This window comes from Phalacrocorax carbo, chromosome 1 (assembly GCF_963921805.1).
Source record: "Phalacrocorax carbo chromosome 1, bPhaCar2.1, whole genome shotgun sequence".
NCBI classification, from domain to species: Eukaryota; Metazoa; Chordata; class Aves; order Suliformes; family Phalacrocoracidae; genus Phalacrocorax; species Phalacrocorax carbo.
Genome location: NC_087513.1, coordinates 40785292 through 40804116, shown reverse-complemented (window position 1 = coordinate 40804116; position 18825 = coordinate 40785292). Strand labels below are relative to the sequence as shown.

General features: G+C 36.4%; 1 protein-coding gene across 7 annotated transcripts in view; it reads left to right on the top strand.

The window, feature by feature from the left end:
• Positions 1 to 18825, top strand: part of ZFC3H1 (zinc finger C3H1-type containing) — a 44092-nt gene that overhangs the window by 6795 nt on the left and 18472 nt on the right. For 4 of the 7 annotated variants that reach the window (XR_010372641.1, XR_010372642.1, XM_064449635.1 and 1 more), the window contains exons 3-20: positions 1157 to 1218; positions 1473 to 1671; positions 1879 to 2105; positions 3741 to 3864; positions 5510 to 5607; positions 6522 to 6725; positions 7423 to 7587; positions 10691 to 10828; positions 11239 to 11357; positions 11691 to 11837; positions 12868 to 13042; positions 13233 to 13364; positions 14080 to 14628; positions 14713 to 14822; positions 16099 to 16230; positions 17313 to 17434; positions 17971 to 18072; positions 18434 to 18550. Coding sequence is in view for 5 of the 7 variants with exons in the window: in XM_064449635.1 (XP_064305705.1) it covers positions 1157 to 1218; positions 1473 to 1671; positions 1879 to 2105; positions 3741 to 3864; positions 5510 to 5607; positions 6522 to 6725; positions 7423 to 7587; positions 10691 to 10828; positions 11239 to 11357; positions 11691 to 11837; positions 12868 to 13042; positions 13233 to 13364; positions 14080 to 14628; positions 14713 to 14822; positions 16099 to 16230; positions 17313 to 17434; positions 17971 to 18072; positions 18434 to 18550 (2922 nt within the window). In the remaining 2 variants the exon portion in view is untranslated. The remainder of the gene's footprint in view (positions 1 to 1156; positions 1219 to 1472; positions 1672 to 1878; positions 2106 to 3740; positions 3865 to 5509; positions 5608 to 6521; positions 6726 to 7422; positions 7588 to 10690; positions 10829 to 11238; positions 11358 to 11690; positions 11838 to 12867; positions 13043 to 13232; positions 13365 to 14079; positions 14629 to 14712; positions 14823 to 16098; positions 16231 to 17312; positions 17435 to 17970; positions 18073 to 18433; positions 18551 to 18825) is intronic. The other 3 variants (XM_064449625.1, XM_064449618.1, XM_064449608.1) reach the window with 3 other exon arrangements.

Below are 18825 nucleotides of genomic sequence, written 5' to 3'. Positions count from 1 at the left end.
ACTGAATGGTTAGGATCTTTGCTTAGTGTAATAACTTACTGGAACTTTCTTTTAGAATATGCATGTGTATTAGATATTTTTTTGCCTTTTGCATGTGTGCTTTTAAAAAAATGCATGCATGTGCAAGCAGGAAGACCTTCACCATTTGCTACATGTGATTTTTGTTCAGGTATAAGGTCTTCGTAAACAGTACCTTTCTGAATGTGCCTTTTCATAAAATGTTAGGAAGAGTAAAAGGTGTGTGGGGTGCAAACTTATTCCTTCCACAATTCAAATTGGTAGAAAATATAATATCTCTTTGGAGAAATGCTAATATAGGAGAAGATCTCCAAGCTTCTCTCTAAATGTTTATTTCCTTCCTCTGATGCAGATGATTATATATATGTTATGTGCGGTTATATATAAATTATACCATTACAATTATAATTTTGCTATCAATTATATTAATAGTTATAATCACTAAATAATGTAATAGTACATGTAATACACAGCATTATGTATATTACATATAAAATATATGTTAATATGTCTACATGTACACTATAATAATCAGATGGATGTATGGCTTTTGGGCGGTCTAACAAATTAGTATGTCAACACTTTAATGTTTAGCAGGAAAGCATTTCTATTTACTATTCATTTCCGTAGGATAATGCTTTCCTATTTTCCTTTGGCATGAAATGGAGCAAGCATGTTCTTATTGGAGCTTTGGGCCTTTATATTTAATTCTGCAAAAGACTGACCAGTTCCTCAAAATAGCTGCCAGTGGAATTTGAGATGCTCAGGACAGCAGCTGATATGAGATGGTAGCATAAAACAGATGGCAAGAAGTCGTCTTTTCCTCTTGTCTCTAAATCTGTTTTTCTCTGCTTCTTGCTGAAGTATGTGTCAACCTTAAGACAGAGAATTATTGAAAAATGACAAATCTTGCCTTAGGCGTATGGCATCATGATGATGTGGATTTCATCAGATATGCCGAGTTTATATTAATGTTTGTTAATGTGATCTTATACATAAAACGGCTATTCTGTTTTACGCTATGTACCAATGATACTGATAAAATATGTTTATGGATTAAATTCTGCACATCGTTGTAATGTAGCTTGCTCTCGTGAGAAACAGCTTGCTCAAAAATACGGTATTTTTCTTCTGGAAGGTACAGAAGACAAAGAGCAAACAGTGCGAAAGCTTAGCAGTTCAGACGTTACATCTGAAAAGGTAAGAAAGTATTCCTCTGTAGACGAGGCATAATTGTATTATGTTACTCTGATGGCTTTTTCCAAATTACAATCCAGAAATGTTTCAGTAATAGAAAACAGTCCATTCTTAAGGAATTACACTTACCAGTACAGCAGGATTTTTAAACTCTCTTGGTAAAAACTTTGGGACAGACTTCAAAAGACGTTTTCAAAACATATTTAGTTATTAAATGATGTTTCTTGACGTATCCGTTCTTCTCTTTTCTTCTTAAGAAGCTGCTTGATGATGAGGAGGAGATGTCTGAATTGCAACTTAGGCTTCTTGCACTTCAGTCTGCTAGTAAAAAATGGCAGCAAAAAGAACAACAGGTGATGAAGGAAAGCAAGGAGAAATTAACAAAAACGAAAAGTGTAACACAGAAAGTCAAAGCCAGTACAAAAGCACATTCAACAAAAAAAACTAGCACTACAGGTAATAAGTTTAATGTTACTGCAGTGGCTATCAATGGCATGACCTCTGAAATAACATACTATGTTTTTTTTCTTATGTGAAACGTTGGGCAATGAGCCGTTAATCCTTCTAAAACCCCATATATCTACTCAGAGCTCTTCAATGTTTCCCCCTAATACTAGATTATTCAGGTGAGATGGAGTTAATCCCATATCTTTTTATTTAAAGCCAAGCAAGCTTTGAGGAAACAGCAGACGAAGACATCAAAGAAGATGCAGCAGCAAAAGGAGCTAGACAGGCGTCAGAAAGAGGAAGACCAGAGGAAACAAGAAGAGGAAGAGGAGAGAAGAAAGAGAGAGGAAGAAATCAGGAAAATTAGGGACCTCTCAAACCAAGAAGAGCAGTACAATCGATTTATGAAGCTAGTTGGAGGAAAGAGAAGATCGAGAAGCAGGGTAACAAATTTGTTATATGGTGTTCAGGTGTTATATTTAGGATTAATGAGTGATTTCTGTCTTGCCCCTCCTGGTTCTACATCCTGTCCCTCCCTGACCCCTCCCCTCCAACACTCACTCCCCCTCCAACAACAACAATAACAAAAATCTGAAAGTATTTCAGTGTTTACAGTGTTTTAATCCCATTCTAGACAGTCGTTCCCTTTAGGTTTGGTAAGATCAGCTTTGTATGAGCTGTACATTTGCAAGTCAGTGGTAAAGCATTTTCCTCCTGAAAATATTTTGAATGTTGTAATCAAAGAGCAGTCTTTGTAATTTAACACAAACCCATAAACCAAGCTTTCTTCTCTTATATGGCAGTTTTGTCTCCACATTTTCAAACTTTTTGTGTCTGTATCACTTCAGTAGCCTGCCTCTTCCAAAATATAATTTGCGGTTTGATTTCTTCTGTAGTATTTTTAATTTGTCAAGGTACAAAATATGCACAGAAACAAAAGATAATTAATTACTTCAGCCTCATTACAGGGTGACAGAATTGTGTCAAATTTATGAAGGAATAAAGTTACTGCAGTGGTCATCATGCGGCAACTTGTAGGTTGTCTTTGTTCTCTCATCCTGAGATTAGCAAGAGGCACTTGAATCACTAATGTTCTGTCTCTAAAACATTGGTATGTTGCATTAAAAATGGCAGTGTTTCTTCAGCATTCTTTCTTTCATCATGGAAGCAGTAGAGCTGCTGCAGCTAGATGCTTCAAGTGCTTGGAGCTACTGATGCTGTAAGGAGAAATGAAACTGCAACTAAGGGAATTGGGACTCCCTTTTTGAGGTCATGCTGTAGAATAGTCCCACTTATGAGTGGAAAATTGAGGCTAAAAGTGTTTAACTCTACACAGTAGAAGTTCTAAAAACTACCAAAATGTCTACTGTATGGCTCTGAAAGATATAAATTGAGGAGTCTAAGAAGTCATACTTAGCTGTTCTGCATATTTTCAGTGCTTACTGAACATTGGCATCCGTATAGTGTTAGGCATTCTTTAAACGATCTGATTTATTAGTTGACAGTCTCTGGGCATAGTTCAGTGTGGTGTGTGGCTCCTTCTGGGACAACAAAAGGATCCTCCACCTGAGCCGTCAGTCTTGAAACAATCAGAACATGTTTCACCTAAACACACAACCTCTGTCATAGTGAAGATGATCATTGTGCAATTTTGTGTTGTTTCTAACAAAGGTAGTTCAAGTACTCTTGGTAATTGCCATGACAGATTAACAGAAGTAATAAAGCATTTAATTCTCCTTCAGTGTTTCAGAAATATATGTGTGGCAATTTACCAGATACATAATGACCTAATAGGTATTTTAAAATTGCATCTGTGTATCATGACATACCCCCAACCCCCTCCCTCAAGAGATCCAGTTTTAAAATTGCATGTTAATTTGTCAAGTCACTGCCTGTAATGGACTTGATTATAAGGTAATCTTCAGTTTGTTCTTTTTGTAGAGGCTAAGTAAATGGTATTTAAAAGCTATAAGAAAATTATAAGGGCCTGTTTCTAAAACTTACTCTTAACTGGTTTGCTTTAAAAGAATTAACATAAGACCAGCTAAGTAAAATACACCTTTTCTGTGTGTGTTTAGTCTTCAGATACGGACTTGAGATGGTCTTTGGATAAGCAGTCTACAGATAGTGCAGGAGGCATATATCAGTATGATAATTATGATGAAGTTGCTATGGATACAGATAGTGAAACTAACTCTCCAGGTAAGACTTATTTACAGTTTTCTTATATGGTGATTGGTAAAAGTAGTTAAAGTAGGAAACAAGCTATCTTTTTTTAGAAGGAAAGTCTGTTTTTTTGAGATGTCAGTCATAGAACTAATGTTTTAAGGTGAAGTAATTCTGTCTTGTTTTAATGCTGACTCTTTCCATCTCTGCTGTAGTGGTACTTTGAAGGTCTTCAAAGCTATACTGTTTTCATTGCAGTAGAGTAGAGTTTATTCTTTTACATTCCCAAGCAGCTGTGTAGCAAGTAAGGACCCCAGGTTGTTGACTGGATAGACAGCAGCTTTGCAAAAAAGGGCCTTGGGGTCTCAATGGACATTAAGTAAAATGTGAGTCAGCATGGCTTTGGGTAATAAAGGCAAACTGCAGCCTGGGTTGTAGCAAGCATTGTGGCTAAAACAGGCAGGTGGTTGGAGGGGGCTGCTAAACACTGAGACTGCCTCAGTTCTCTGGTTTCACAGGAGGAGGAAGATAGTGATGTGCTAGAAGTCTAGCAAAGGACCCTCTTGACTAGGGGAAACTGTTTCAGGCTTGTTTTTCTTAAAGTTCATTGGGGACTGGAGCACTTGATTTGTGGAAGGAAACTGGGAAAGCTGAGTTTGTGTTGAGAAGAGGAGGCTAAGGAAGGCTTTTGCTGCTGTCTTCCAACTACTTCATGGGCGGTTAAGATAGAATGTGCAACTGAAGGACGAGGGACAACACTTAAATTGTAACAAAATAAATTCTGCTTAGATATAAGGGAAAACTTTCACAGAGGATGGTCAAACACTACAACAGATTAACTGGAAATGTTGTGGAACCTCCATCCTCAAATATACTTGGAACTTGATTGGACAAGTACCATAGCCACCTGACATTGGGGGCAGCCCTGTTTGGAGCACCTGTACTGGGGCATATATCTTCCAGAGGTCTCTTCCAACCTAAATCAGTTATTGACTCTGAGTTTGAGCTGCATTTAAGGTATTCAGGTTTCCTTATTCCACCTGAACATGTGGAGTGTTGAGAAAGCTTCATTAAGCATACTACTTCATTGGCCATTTTTATTCTCTTGCTTTTCATCTTCCATATTTTTTCTTTCTTTTCCCTTTTTTTTTTTTCTCCTTTCTTGTCAGCCTTCCATGTACATTAGTCTGCTAAAACACTACACCTGCTGTTTTGGACATGTAAGCTACATCAATCTTCTCTTGATGAAGCATCTCAAGCTCTAGTTTTATGTTTCACAATTCAGTATCAGCTGTGCATTTGGTCTGCTTCTGTCCCAGTTTTTATTGTATTTTTGGTAGCCAGTCATCAGGAGCCTCTGTGTTGGGATACCTAGTTGAAGAAGTTATATTCTTGCAAATTAAATCAAATATGAGGGCCGAATCATTACCTCAGTGGTACTGCTTGGCTGTACTTGCATTTCATATATAGAATAGAAAAAAGATATGTAACTACTCTTTTAATATACATATATGTAGAAACAGATGCATTGTGCTGTGTCTGGTGTTACCTTTCAAATTGGTGTGTAGTAAAAATATTTGTCTCCTCCTTCTGCTGCATGAAATCAGTTGAAGCATAAGCATGAGTTAATGTTTAATAGTTATCTGCCAGATTTCTTACACTCAGTAATTTTTAATTACAGCTTCTTCTCCAGTGCAGCCTCCTTTCTTTGAGTGTCCAATAGGATATTTTCCACCTCCAGTACCACCAATTTCCTTGCCACTACCACCTCCAATTCCAGTAAGTAACCTTGAAAGGAGTGTGTTTTCATAAATGTTGATAGTTCTCATTTTGTATCTTATTTCTAATGCTAAAGTTAGGATTAAATTTTAGATTGTTTTTATACAGTTCTCTATTTGGTGATTCCCTTGAACTATCTGATAGACTTGTGGTTCCTTTTTATAGATACTTTATTTCAGCTATTTTTTGGCTGATCCAATTCCTGTTTAATGGAAGTTCTCCCTATTGAACCAAAATTTTCCCTTCATTGTTAGAGCTGTTTCATAATAGAAAGTGAAAATTGCCTCAAGCACACAAGGGAAAATAATGAATTGGAATTATTAGTGCGGCAGTTTTGCCTCTTATCTCTAGGCCATGTATATACTTATTCTCTGACTTGTTACCTGGGGGGGGAACCAACCAAAAATGTAGCTCATTACAGTCCTCCTTTCAAACATGGAAGTTGAATTAATGTGTTTTTTCCCCCACCACTTTTCTTCACTGAATGATTGTTGCCTTTCTTAGTAAAGCAGTAGAAAGTTGCCATTCCCTGCCATGACAGCTTCTGAATTTTTGACTATGGGAAATTGTAATTTTGATAGCCAAGACAAATTCATAAGACTGTTTAAGGACTGTGTTTTCAAGCAGTGTGAACCTATCTGGTCAGCCATACTTCTACGACTAGACTATATCCAGTTCTGAATTCTCATTTACATTTAGTTCGTGTGTCTGCGCTACTTTACTATCCAAATGTAACCTTTTTCCCATTATCATCTTTGAGTAATCACAGAATTACAATCTAGCAGCAGCCTTTGACAGTCACTTAAATCCACTGCAGTTTGGATTAGTTTTAAACCATGAAATCATTTAGGTCTCAACCTTTGCTGAACAATCGTACAGTAGTATTCAAACCCTTGTTTTTGTTTTTATCTCAGCCTGTACCATCTTTGAGCCAGCTTTACGTGGAGGGTATTTCTTGTGTTTCTCTTGAGCCACCTCCACCTCTTCCGCCTCTTCCGCCTGAAGAACCTGAACAGCCACCAAAACCTCCATTTGCCGATGAGGAAGAAGAAGAGGAGATGCTCTTACGAGAAGAATTACTCAAGTCTCTAGCTAACAAACGAGCTTTCAGATCTGAGGTACTCCATTGGTTTTTGAATGTAAACCTCTAGATGGCAATCTTGACCAAAACTTAAATGTGACCTGCTAAGTAAGGATTACAGGCTTTTTTATGCTGCCTTTCAGATGACTTTAAAAAAAAATAAATCTCTGAATTTCCATCACCGTCTCACCCCCAAAAGAAACTGGAACAAAAGCCACTCCAGAACACCCTTTGAATTGTAAACTGCAGCTTATTTTTTATTTCTGAAGGAATTATGAAGCTTAAAGATAGTGAAAACTGAGTACGTTCAGGGGAATAGGGATTTTATTTTCTGCAAAAAAGTTCATTATTTATCAGCTGTCAGCTAGAAAACAAGACACTTTATTTCAGCCTTCTAGCAAAAGGAGTTAGTAGAGGTTAACTGCTTTGGGTTTTTGTTGTTTTGTTTTTTTTTGAGTGAGAAGCAGAGTTTGTTGTTTTGATAACTCAGATTGTTTTTGACCTCATTAAAAGGCCACAGATCTTTTGCATTTGACCTGTGAATAATGGGCATGTTCTTATGTGCCTTTTTGACATTATTGCAGAATTGCAAGATTTGTCTAAATGTTTGGATAGTCTGCCTAAATCACAGTTCCAAGACATGCACGGAGCAATCTCATTTATGCTTATGTCTTTTAAAATAGCTGTGTATAGTGTATATTTTTATGATTGTATTTTTTTTTTCATTTTGTTAGGAAACTTCAAGTAACAGTGGTCCACCTTCCCCTCCTGTTCCAGATAATTTGCAGTCTGTGCCAAGAAGCAATCTGTCTGCTGTCAGTATTAATACTGTGTCTCAGCCACGGGTACAAAATACAAAGTTTATTAGAGTACCGAGGCCTCCAAGAGCAGTGATCACAGTAAGGAAATATTGGTGCTTTCTATTAAGACTATGACTTGAAGTTGTCCTCAGTTCAAGGAACAGCAATCTTAAGGTTTTCTAGTGATACAGCACAGAACGATGGAGCTTCAATTAAACATTTGAATTATTAGTAACTTTGATAATCTGTCCGCTCTTCTAAAAAGAATTTGATGCCAAAGTAAGAATGTACAGTTTAAGAGAGCATCAAAACACACCAGCACTCATCTGAACTGAAAGACACCATAAATATAGCTAAATTAATTTCTTCTCCAGATTAGCCCAGACTGAAGGGTGCTGTCCAATGGTAGCTGAGCTAATCTAGTCACTGTTGCCCAAAAAGAGGTGCTCTTGCTCTTTCTTCTGCTCCTGGCCAAATGGTGTCTCCCTTCTTTTTAAACTGAGGTCTGGAGCATCAGACATGTTGCTTAACTTATTCAACATGCTAAACTGGTTAGAAAAACTGACGTTGGTGGGGGAAAAAGTACTTTTCCTTCTAGGGAGAGTTGCATTTTTTCAGTGAACAGTGTGTGAGCAACATAGCTAGCACTGTGCTCTTAAGCTTAAGGTGGATTTTGTTTTCATACCCATCCTCTCAATCGACTTTAAATTCCAGATATTACTAGAGTAATTGTTCAATTTGGGCATGCTTACATCCATTCTGTAATTATTTCATGTTTACTTATGTTTTTAAGTGTTCTTATGTTTAAATACTCAAACTGTTCTGGAAGAAATCTTAAATTGCCACATATTCTATTGCCCTGAGACTTATTTCTGCAACAACAGTTAATGAAGGGAGAACACATGTTACTATGAAGTTGTTGGTTTGTCTTAATTATATAATGCATGTCTCTTATCAGCTGTGCTGTTGAAAGGTATTATGCAAATGTTAACCTGCAACTGAAACCCGGTGCCAATTGCTAATTATTGTTAGCTTAGTTAAAGCTGACAGATTAATACCTTGTTTTTAAATCAGTTAGCTTGGCTAGTGTCTTTTTTAACATAAATTATATTAGAAATGAAGCATTTAGCATTCATTAATTTTCTTAAATAGGATGGGATATAGAATACTTACATATAAATAGGTGTGTGTTTTAAAGAACTTATGGCCAGATAATGTTCACAGGTGACTAGTCACAAGGTATTTCTGTCCTAGGTGAAAACAATCTAATGTGAAAACAGTATCAATTGCTCCTGTTAGTTTAAACTTGTAGAAACAATTTGAACTGAGTGCTTATGACTTTTTAAAATTTTTTAGTATTTGGTATGTCTTACTGGAGCCTAATGAAAGTGAACTAATGATAATTTAATTTTGAACTTAAAAGCTGATTGTTTTTTCTGTTAGCATTGTTTGATATATCCAGACATTAAAAAATCACAAAGGAACAGAAGACACAAATTCTTCAAGGTTTTGAAGTTCAACTTCATAGCTTTGGAGGCTTGGTAGCTTTTAAATATTTGACTATGCTTTACTGTATTTCAGAAGAGGTTTTTAATTTACAAACCTTGGGATGTCTTCTGTGGAGTTGAGGACCTTGGCGTAGTGAAGTAGCCTACAGATGTCGGTTTGCTTTTTCAGTGACATCTTGTAACCCTTTTTCAAAGTAGACATGGACACTCAGGGGTCTGTTCACCACTGATCAAAAGTACGTCTTGGAACATTTTGGAGAGATCCTGCATTACAGCTGAGGCCGTGGTTGCCCTGCAGCAGAAGCTAATCTTACTGAAGGCAGTGGGGTGACTGGTGTTACTTTACCCATCGTTAAACATTTTCCTGAACCATATCAAAAAATAACACCTGGGAAAAAACACCTGACTTTGAAAAACAGCAGGAAAAAACAGCTGACTTTGACCCTCCTCACTATCAGCTTTTCCCCCAGAAGGAAAATGGGGAAGGCAGAGACAGTTTACCCTACACAACTGTGCCAAAAGCAGCTTGGCAGCTTTAGCCTTTCAATATCAAGAGCCAGTGGTAGGGAAGGGGGTGTATTGGGTAACTGCAGGTAAGGAGACGGATGGGGTGCCTTGCCTGATCAAGTTTCCATGGAGCTGCAGCCAGAGAGTATTTGTGAGGAGAGGAGCAGTGCCTTGGTCTGTTCTCTTGCACCAGTACAAATTGGAATTTCACCTACCTGTGCTATGGTGGTACAAAAATGATGCAGCTGTAATACATTCAGAAGTAGTAGATATGATCCTTATTGTAAGAACCATCCAGAAAGAGGATATAAAAGAGAAACAATTGTGGAAATTGGGTATTTTTCACTTTAAGTAGTAGGGTTTTTTGTGGGGTGTGTACTTCAAAATACACCTAGAACTTTGAAGAGGTCCTGTACTGAGGTAAAGGTTACATGTATAACTGTAATTGTCCAGACCTACAGTGAGAGATGGGAAGAGCAGTCCTGGAAATATGAACTAAGTTGTTTCTTTTCAGGCTGTAACACCAGAGCATTTGACGTTAATCTAAATTGTCTGCTTGTTTCTGCATCTATCTTTGTGCTGGAATTGGCAGTCACCTGATCTTCAGTGAACTGTTTCACTTCGTGATGTTGGCAAAAAGTGACTAATCTTGTTTCATTTGTTCTTTATGTACTGTTGGTGATCTGCCAACTTAACTGCCTGAGCAGCTGACTGTAAGGGCAGCTAGGTATAACTGGGACAAGAGACATCACAACTGTGTGGCAGAAAGATGAGGGAGTTATGGTATGTCTGCCACAGCATTTCTAATGTAGACTTGATAATTAAAAAAAGAAAGCTTGCAAATGGCAGATGATAGTTTCCATTACAATTGGAATAATTAATGAAGTATAGAAGTGAAAGGTTTGATGATCAGATGCTATGACCATTGAGATGCTGCAGATACTTGGGAATAGGCTGCAAATGTTGGAGTACCTTTCATCTTACAGTATCAAGAATGGGTATAGTATCTCTGTCTTGTGGTAGAGATGCACAAATGCTTAGGGTTTTTTTTCTTACAAGGTGAAATAGGTGTGCCATGATAACAAAAGGAGTTAACCTCCTTTTTCTTATCCAGTAAATATGTGCTCAGTTGTACCTGCCTCTAACTTTTTCTGCTTGCTATAAAACTTTTTTTGATCTCCCCGCAGCTTCCAAAACACAAGTCTGTTGTGGTTACATTAAATGATTCGGATGATAGTGAGTCTGATGGAGAGCCATCTAACGCAACTAACAGTGTGTTTGGAGGACTAGAATCTATGATAAAAGAAGCAAGGAGAAATGTTGAGGTAAACACTATCAGCATTTAATAGGTTTATTTTGTAATGACTTTGCTTTATATATGGAATTTAAACTTCAGAATTGGGTCAAGAAATACTGGATTACATCAGAAATGGCAAGAGTGAGTACATCACTCCTGTCTGGACTGTTAGATTGTAATTTGGATTGGACAAGCTAATTAAAAGGATTTTTTGGTTAAGATGGGCATCTTGAAGACAGAATTTGTAATATATTTTGGTTTCATTTTTTCAATTAGAATTCAATGCATCTTTAATTACTAGCAAAAAATACTGGCTTAGAAGATGTTATTAGCCTTGAACAGCTTCAAGTTTGTGCTGAAATGCCTCTTAAAAATACCAGTTAATAGCTGTATTTTAAACTAGTATAACTAGTATTGACTTGAACCTTGTTGTAACAGGCCTCAAAAATCAAAGCCCCTCCAAAATCAGAAAAAGAAAATGATCCAATGAGAACCCCGGAGGCTCTACCAGAAGATAAGAAGATAGAATACAGACTCTTAAAAGAAGAGATTGCCAGGTACAGCTGAGTTGAATTGTTAATGTAAAATGTATATTCTTTGTAGTCCTTTACTAGTCTATTTTTGTAACTGGAAGTAAAATCCGAGTTTGAAAACATTGCCATTATCTTCAGGTTTCCCTCCCACGCAATTTTTAGTAAGACAACATAGTAGTCTAAAAGTCCTTGGATTTGAACTGAGTTACAGTAGCTGATTGCAGCTGTGGAAAGTTCTTCTTTTAACTTGAAATCTTGTCCTGCTACTTTTTTGAAGATTTAAAAACTATTGGGGAGTACACATCAAAAGGAATGTTGAAGCTACTGAACATATTTGCTTTTGACATCTTTTTTTAGTCGTGAAAAGCAACGCTTAATTAAGTCTGATCCACTGAGGAACAATTCGTCCCCTGCAAATTCTGATGGTGAGGTTGATGGAATTGGGAGAATAGCAGTAGTGACGAAACAAGTCACAGAAGCAGAAGCAAAGCTTAAGAGAAACAGGTACATATTTCACTGTTGTAAGTCCTACCTTGTTTGCTTAGCAGGATGAAAATTGTAGATAAAATTTTTGAATGTGTAGCATTTAAAGTACAGGAAATGATTGGTTTTCTGTTGTCTTCAGCTATTCAGTCTTGAATTCTATTGCTGTACAAAAGGAATTGTGTGTTGTAGTGCCAGTGTGGTATTTTCTAAGTATGAATTGTCACACAAACTCTTTCCAGCTGTGCTTACGTTCAGTGACTAGACCATCACCTGTGCCACCTAATAACTCTGAAATATGAAAAAATGAGTGTGCTTTTTTACTAATCAGTACACTTTGAGGGTAGCATGTTTCAATGGGATATGCCTGATTTTATATATATAAATGAATGAGTGTTTCTGCTGAATAGGTAAGTTGTTTCCTGTCGCCTTCTCTGACTTAGCATGCCGCCTTCATGTTTATCACTCTTCCTCCAAGTTACTGTGGAAAATACAAGCACTTTGCATGGTTCTTCTCTGCATCCATTGCCACTTGATTACTTGTGTGGTCTTGTGAACAAACTGTTTCCTGGTCAGACATGCTTTGAAGGACGTTCTTCTGTCCTGCCTTTATTCATATCTATCTAAGTCTTTATCTTGCTTCCTTTAATGCATAGCTTTTTATATTTAATTACTTTGCTATTGTGTTGTAATACTGTGGCTGGTAATCTGCTAATGTGTGTATGTGCCTTAAGGAAGAATTGGGCTGTTACTTAACAGAAAGTAAGAACATGTGTGTTTTGGATATCTTAATGTTAAAATCAGTATTAAAGATACACCACTTGCTTACCTTCCCCTGTCCTCACAGCTAGAGTGCTTTAATCTGCTTCATACTGACATTGCTGAACCAATATTTGTCTCATGGATGTTAAGGCTATCTGGAGAAACTTAAAACGTTGATAAGTGAAAAAGAGCTGGGTTCTTAAATAGCGAGTATTTCAGAGGAGCTGTGATAGCTCTGAGGAATTTCCCTTTGGTAAAAAAATCTGTTACATGGCTCTTCTACCTTTAGACTTCTGTTGATGAAGGATGAATCTGTCTTGAAACATTTGTTGCAACAAGAGGCCAAGAAGAGAGAGAATGTTCGAATTGCTGAAAGTAAGATTAACAAACTGGCTGAACAGCTACAAGCAACCGAGAAGATCTTGAATGCCAATAAGATGTTTCTCAAGAAGCTTCAGGAACAAGTAACTTGAATTTTGAAGTTTTTCTGTTTTCTGGAGCTGGATATCTTGAAATGGGAAGCCTGATTTTTTTTTTGAGGCAGTAGGCTTTCTTTTGAATTAATTCTTGATTAATTCCTGTGTCTCTTCTGATTATATTTTTTATGTGGTCATATCTGAAAATTTGTATCTTACTGTAGTGGTTTTTTTTCAGATTCATAAAGTTCAACAACGCGTTACAGTAAAAAAAGCTCTGGCATTAAAATATGGGGAAGAACTTGCTCGAGCAAAAGCAGTAGCAAGTAAGGAAATTGGGAAACGAAAACTGGAGCAAGATCATCTTGGAGTAAGTCTGTTGCATGCTTTTAAACCATGCTGTACTTGAAAAGAAGCGGTAGTTTTGATTAGGAAACTTAGTTCAAATAGGATTTCAGGAAAAAAGGAAAACATTTCAAAAGTACTGCAGGAATCTTCCTATTGGTATCCTTTGTCTTGGGGAATTCAGAGGGAAAAGCTTTAAGCATTTAAAAGAGAAAAACTGTTCAAAGTCTGCATTTCTATGCCGGGGAATGTAATTAATGGATAAATAATAAGAGGAGCTATATGCCAGGAAGGAAGGAAATACTTTACTGTCTGTATACCTCAGTGATCTTGTTAAAACTATCTAGCAAAGATGCTGCAGTGGGTATCTGATCTCGTTGTTTTGAAAGATGAGGCTAAAATATTTTTTTGTAAATTTTTCTCTTTGTTTTTTTTCCCCACTCCTGCCAACACCACCATGTATACTTGTTTTACAGCTCACCTTTTAAATGTAGCCAGAACTCCTGTTGAAGCCTCTTACATGATGTAGGGTAATTTTTTTTTAAAAACCTGCAAACAAGCCAGTTGAATTGTGGCAAACTCTTTTGTGGTTTTCCTGCTGTTTTTTGAATTTTTCTGGCAAGAGTTTAAGACAGGTTTTTATAAACTCTGAATTATATATCTTGCCCATGTTTCCCTTACCTCCTGTCAATAGATCAGTAAATGTGAAAATGAAATAAAGGGAACTTTTTTCTTTTCAGCCAAGCAAAATGTTGAAATTGGAGAACTCTCCTACATCAAGTCCAAAAAAGCATTCAGCAGAATTGATTGCACTAGAGAAAAAACGACTACAGCAACTAGAGTATGAATATGCTCTGAAGATTCAGAAATTGAAAGAGGCCCGTGCACTTCAAACCAAGGAACAAGCAAATATTGCACCTCATGTGGAAGAGGAATCTGAATTTGCATTACCTCAGCCATCACTTCATGATCTTACACAGGATAAATTGTCTTTGGACAGTGAAGAAAACTACTTCGATGATGAAGTCCTGTCTAATTCAAACCGAGAACGAAGGAGATCTTTCAGAGAATCTAATTCTTTCACTAAACCAAATCTTAAACACATGGACACTCCAAAACAAGAAACTATAAACAAACTTTCGAAAAAGGCATCAGAGGAGCCTGAGCTGTTCCTTGGGTTGAATGTTGATGAACTGAAAAAGCTTTATGCTAAAGCTGACAGCTTGAAAGAGCTGCTAGTGAAAAGTACTGCTTTTATAGTACCTAAGGAAGATCTGTTGTGTGGTCAGGTAAATGCTTTAAAAGTAAATATGAAGGCTTGTCTTTATTAGGTGGTATTGCAATTGCTATATATCTATTTATCTGTTTCCTAGGAAATTTCAGTGGACATGAATTTTGTTACATCGCAAAACAAACAAACTGAAGTGAAACCATTTCCATTTGGACCGTATCATAGTCCTCTTCTAGTATTTAAATCCTACAGGTATGAAGACTGTAGCAGCTGTTTGACTTCTGTGTATGTGTGTTCTTGTTCAAGTATTCTTCACTTCTCTTCCTTGATACCCAGGCATGTACAGAAAGACAAGTTGCAGTGAGAAGCTGCAATCCTTAAACAATTTTGCCTAATTTAGGGAACCTAATGATTTTAGGTGTTTTGGGTTTTTTTCTGGTATGCGGGTGTCTCTTGCTTTTGTGCAGTATGCTGCTTTTATATTGTGTTGAGTACTGTTCCCCACAACTGGATTGTTGTTTGGTATAACTAAATTGAAAAATAAGCATTTGAAAACAGGATTTTTATATCCAGTATGAAGCAATCTAAAATCCAGGACAAAATTAACAGAAGTGTATTTCAATAATGCAGTCTTTAAACTTTGCTAGAATTTGCATTCTGAGACAAGATTGAGCTAATCACCTGTGTTTGGATTCCTGCTCAGTAAGAGAGGCATGACCACAGTGGTTTGTCTTGACTTAAAGTAGGCACCTGGAAGTGTAATGAGTTTGATGCATCGCTCTTTTGACTAGAGGGCTTTGTTCCTACACATTTGTTTTCTAAAAGTTAAAGTCTGGTATTTAAACTGGAGCAGTAGAATCCTACCATGTGCTTCAGGTTTTTTATTTCTATATTCTTAAGCAGCAGAAGATGGAGGATGCATCATAAAGGGGTATTCATTTTAACCTTTTTATAGGTTATGGCTTCAATTCCTTAAGGAGCTACAAATCCCAAAACTGACATTGTCAAGCTTTAGCTAAAGTTTTAAAACAAGCATTGGTCTGCTTAGCTCAGACTGGTTTTTGTTTGTTTGCATGTTCTAAAATCTGATGTGGATTTCTTCGCTGCTATTTCAGGTTAATCTTTAACAGTTCGTTTCATACTTCCATTTGACGCTGATCTTATGCTGACTAGAGCATGAGTGCAGTTTTTAAAAAACTAAACTAAAATTCAATTTCAGTAGTTTCCTTTTCCTACTGGATGATTACTACACTTCCTGTTTCTATATGAATGAAGTTCTGTACCTAAGGGAAAAGAGAATGCTAGAGCAGAATTTGTTTAGATTGAGAAGTACTGTTTTGTTCCTTACCTCTCCCACTGCTTTCACCTTCCTCTTAACTCATACGTCAGTGATACTTTTAGTAGTAGGGTTTTGGAAATAATGAGATTTAACATAGAGAAAATGACTATTTTTTAAAAATACTTTGTTTAGTTAAACTGATGTCTTATCTTGTAAGCTTAATTAAAAAAATTCACTGTTTCATTTTAGGTTTAGTCCGTATTTTCGAACGAAGGAAAAATTGTACCTCAGTTCAGTAACATATAGCAATATGATTGAGCCAAAACAGTGTTTCTGCCGTTTTGATTTAACAGGCACGTGTAATGACGATGACTGTCAGTGGTGAGTTTTTAAATTTTGTTTGTTTGAACTAAACCTCTCTTCTAGATATCTGACTCAAAGACCAAAATAAGCATGTTTTTAATTTTTTTTAAAAGGTCTGGATTTATGATCCTATGCCCAAGTTCTAGAAAAGAAAGTTATTTTTAACACCCAATTGCAGATACTTGGTAGGTAGGAGAAAAGCTCTTTCATCTAAGCCACGAAGAAAGGAGGGTCTTTAGATGTAAATTTAGAAAAGCAGTATGGACTATTAGAGAACATTTCACCTTTTGGTTGCCTTGTAGTTTGGATAGGACTGCTCTTGCTTTACAGCTTCATCATAACTTCAGACCATCATGGAACCTCAGGTGGTGGTTGGTACTGTTAAGCATGCTAGAGGTGTATCATGCTGCTAACCAAAACAAAGCATATACCAAATATTATGTGATTATGTAAGAAAAATACTATAGTACTAGTAGAATTCCAGTTTTCTGGGAAAATACTGGCTAAATTTGTTTCTTTGAAGCCTGGTGTTAAATGATATTACAAATAGTTTGTTAAACAATGTTGCACAGTTTATTTTAAAACTTGGTACAAGAGCAAATGGATACAAATTGGTAAGGAATATAAACTCAACTTGGAAACTACTGACTACTAGAAAAATGTAATAGGAGTGGAGTTCAGCTTCCCCCCCCCCCCCCTACTTTTGGTGGCAGACAGCTTTTTGGATCAGCTTTTAGCTGTTAACACGGTTTGACTCTCAAGTACAAAGTGATACCTAATTCTTATAACTACCTTGTTTGAACTGGAAAGTTTTAAATACTGTGGTTTTGGGTTAGTGCAAAGCAAATGTGTAGAAGTTTATCTTAGAGTAAGGCTATAGTGAAATAATGAAGACTACGATAAAGTTACCGATGCAGGCTTAAATTTAGAGAAGATCCAGACATATTTAACAGAAATTTCAAAGCAGGCTATAGTGTTTTCTGTGAGTGTAATTTTCTTCATGTGTTACTCTAGCATGTACTAAAACCAACTTTCTAGTTAAAAGCCTTATTAAATTGTTGCTGTGATAAATCTATCAATTGCTTATTTGTTTGTTTCAGGCAGCACATGAAAGACTGTACTCTTAGCCGTAAGCAGCTGTTTCAGGATATTCTGTCTTACAATTTAGAACTGATTGGCTGTTCAGAAAAAAGCACTGATGAGGAAATCAGCACTGCCACAGGTTTTTAAGAGTCTTCTGTTCACTTTTATATAAAAAGATTAATTTCTGAAGGGAATGGCTTTCATTAAAAGCTCTGGGTCAAGGAATTTGTAAAGCAATGTATAATATACAGCTATATGAAAAAATAGGTTTCTGCAGTTGTTCAATTTGGTCTTTTGTAGTGGGTAGTTACCTGGGTGTCTTTATAGAAAGAAAAGATCATTGATCTGTGGAACATTTCACTCAAAACAAAAAAAAATGTTGCTGGATTCAGGGGATTAGGGAGCAACGGGTATAGGATCTTTCCCTTTCCCCTTCCTCACTTCTTACTATAACTACTGGACTAGTCTGTTTCTGTGGAGCTGGAATCTTAAACAGTGTTGTTGCCGTATAGGCAAGTTGCTGAACAGAACTTTTCCAGTTTTTAATTTCTTTGTTGTAGGACCTCTTGAAGCAGTCATATTTCATAAATTTAGCATGACCTATGCTGAATTATTATTGTTACCTATCTTAGGTTAACACATAAATGAAAATTGATATAAATATTCTTTTTTCAGAAAAATACGTTGAAAAACTCTTTGGTATAAACAGAGACCGTATGTCAGTGGATCAGATGGCTGTTCTTCTGGCCAGCAATGTCAATGAGAGTAAAAGTCACAGTAAGTAACTTAGTAGATTAAATGCAATGTGAAACTCTTTTAATTATATGAGTACCTTAATGATCTAATAAACAAATAAATTTTTTTGTTACTTAGTTTATTTATCTCAGTATTATAAATTCTGCTTATGGTAAATTAAAGGCAGCAGAGTTTGTTTTAAGGCAATAATGTAATAGTGTTGGAGTCCAGCTTAGAAAAGTGACTTATGTACTTGAACACAATAGATTTTAAATAACTTGTGTTGAAACTTCTACATTTGTACAGAAAAATAGAATGTTTTTCTTTGAAGTCTTTGTTAGCAAAGATCAGTTACTTTTGTTGTCAAAATTAAAACAATTTCTACTACTTTGCTTGTTTACAGCACCTCCATTTACAACATGGAAAGATAAAAGGAAATGGAGACCAAAGTACTGGAGAAAACCTCTGTTAGATAGTAGCAGCAGTGAAGAGGAACAGTTTGTTGGACCTATTAAATATGGTAATCTGAATGTGTGGCAGTCATTAAAAAAGAGTATGGGGAAAAATATCTACCGGTCTCTTCCCAACACCTAATTTTTGAAATGGTTCTCAAGAGAACTAATGCTTTTAATACCTCTCATGACTTCCTCTTTCCTGCATGCAAACTTTATTTTGCATGCATTTTTGGGTAAAATTTGACCTGAATTTTTTGCCTTTAGGGAAAAAAATGGTGACTAGAAGTCTTAAAAGGAACATAAAGCTGAAACATTCTACGGAAACAGTTCCTTGTCACTA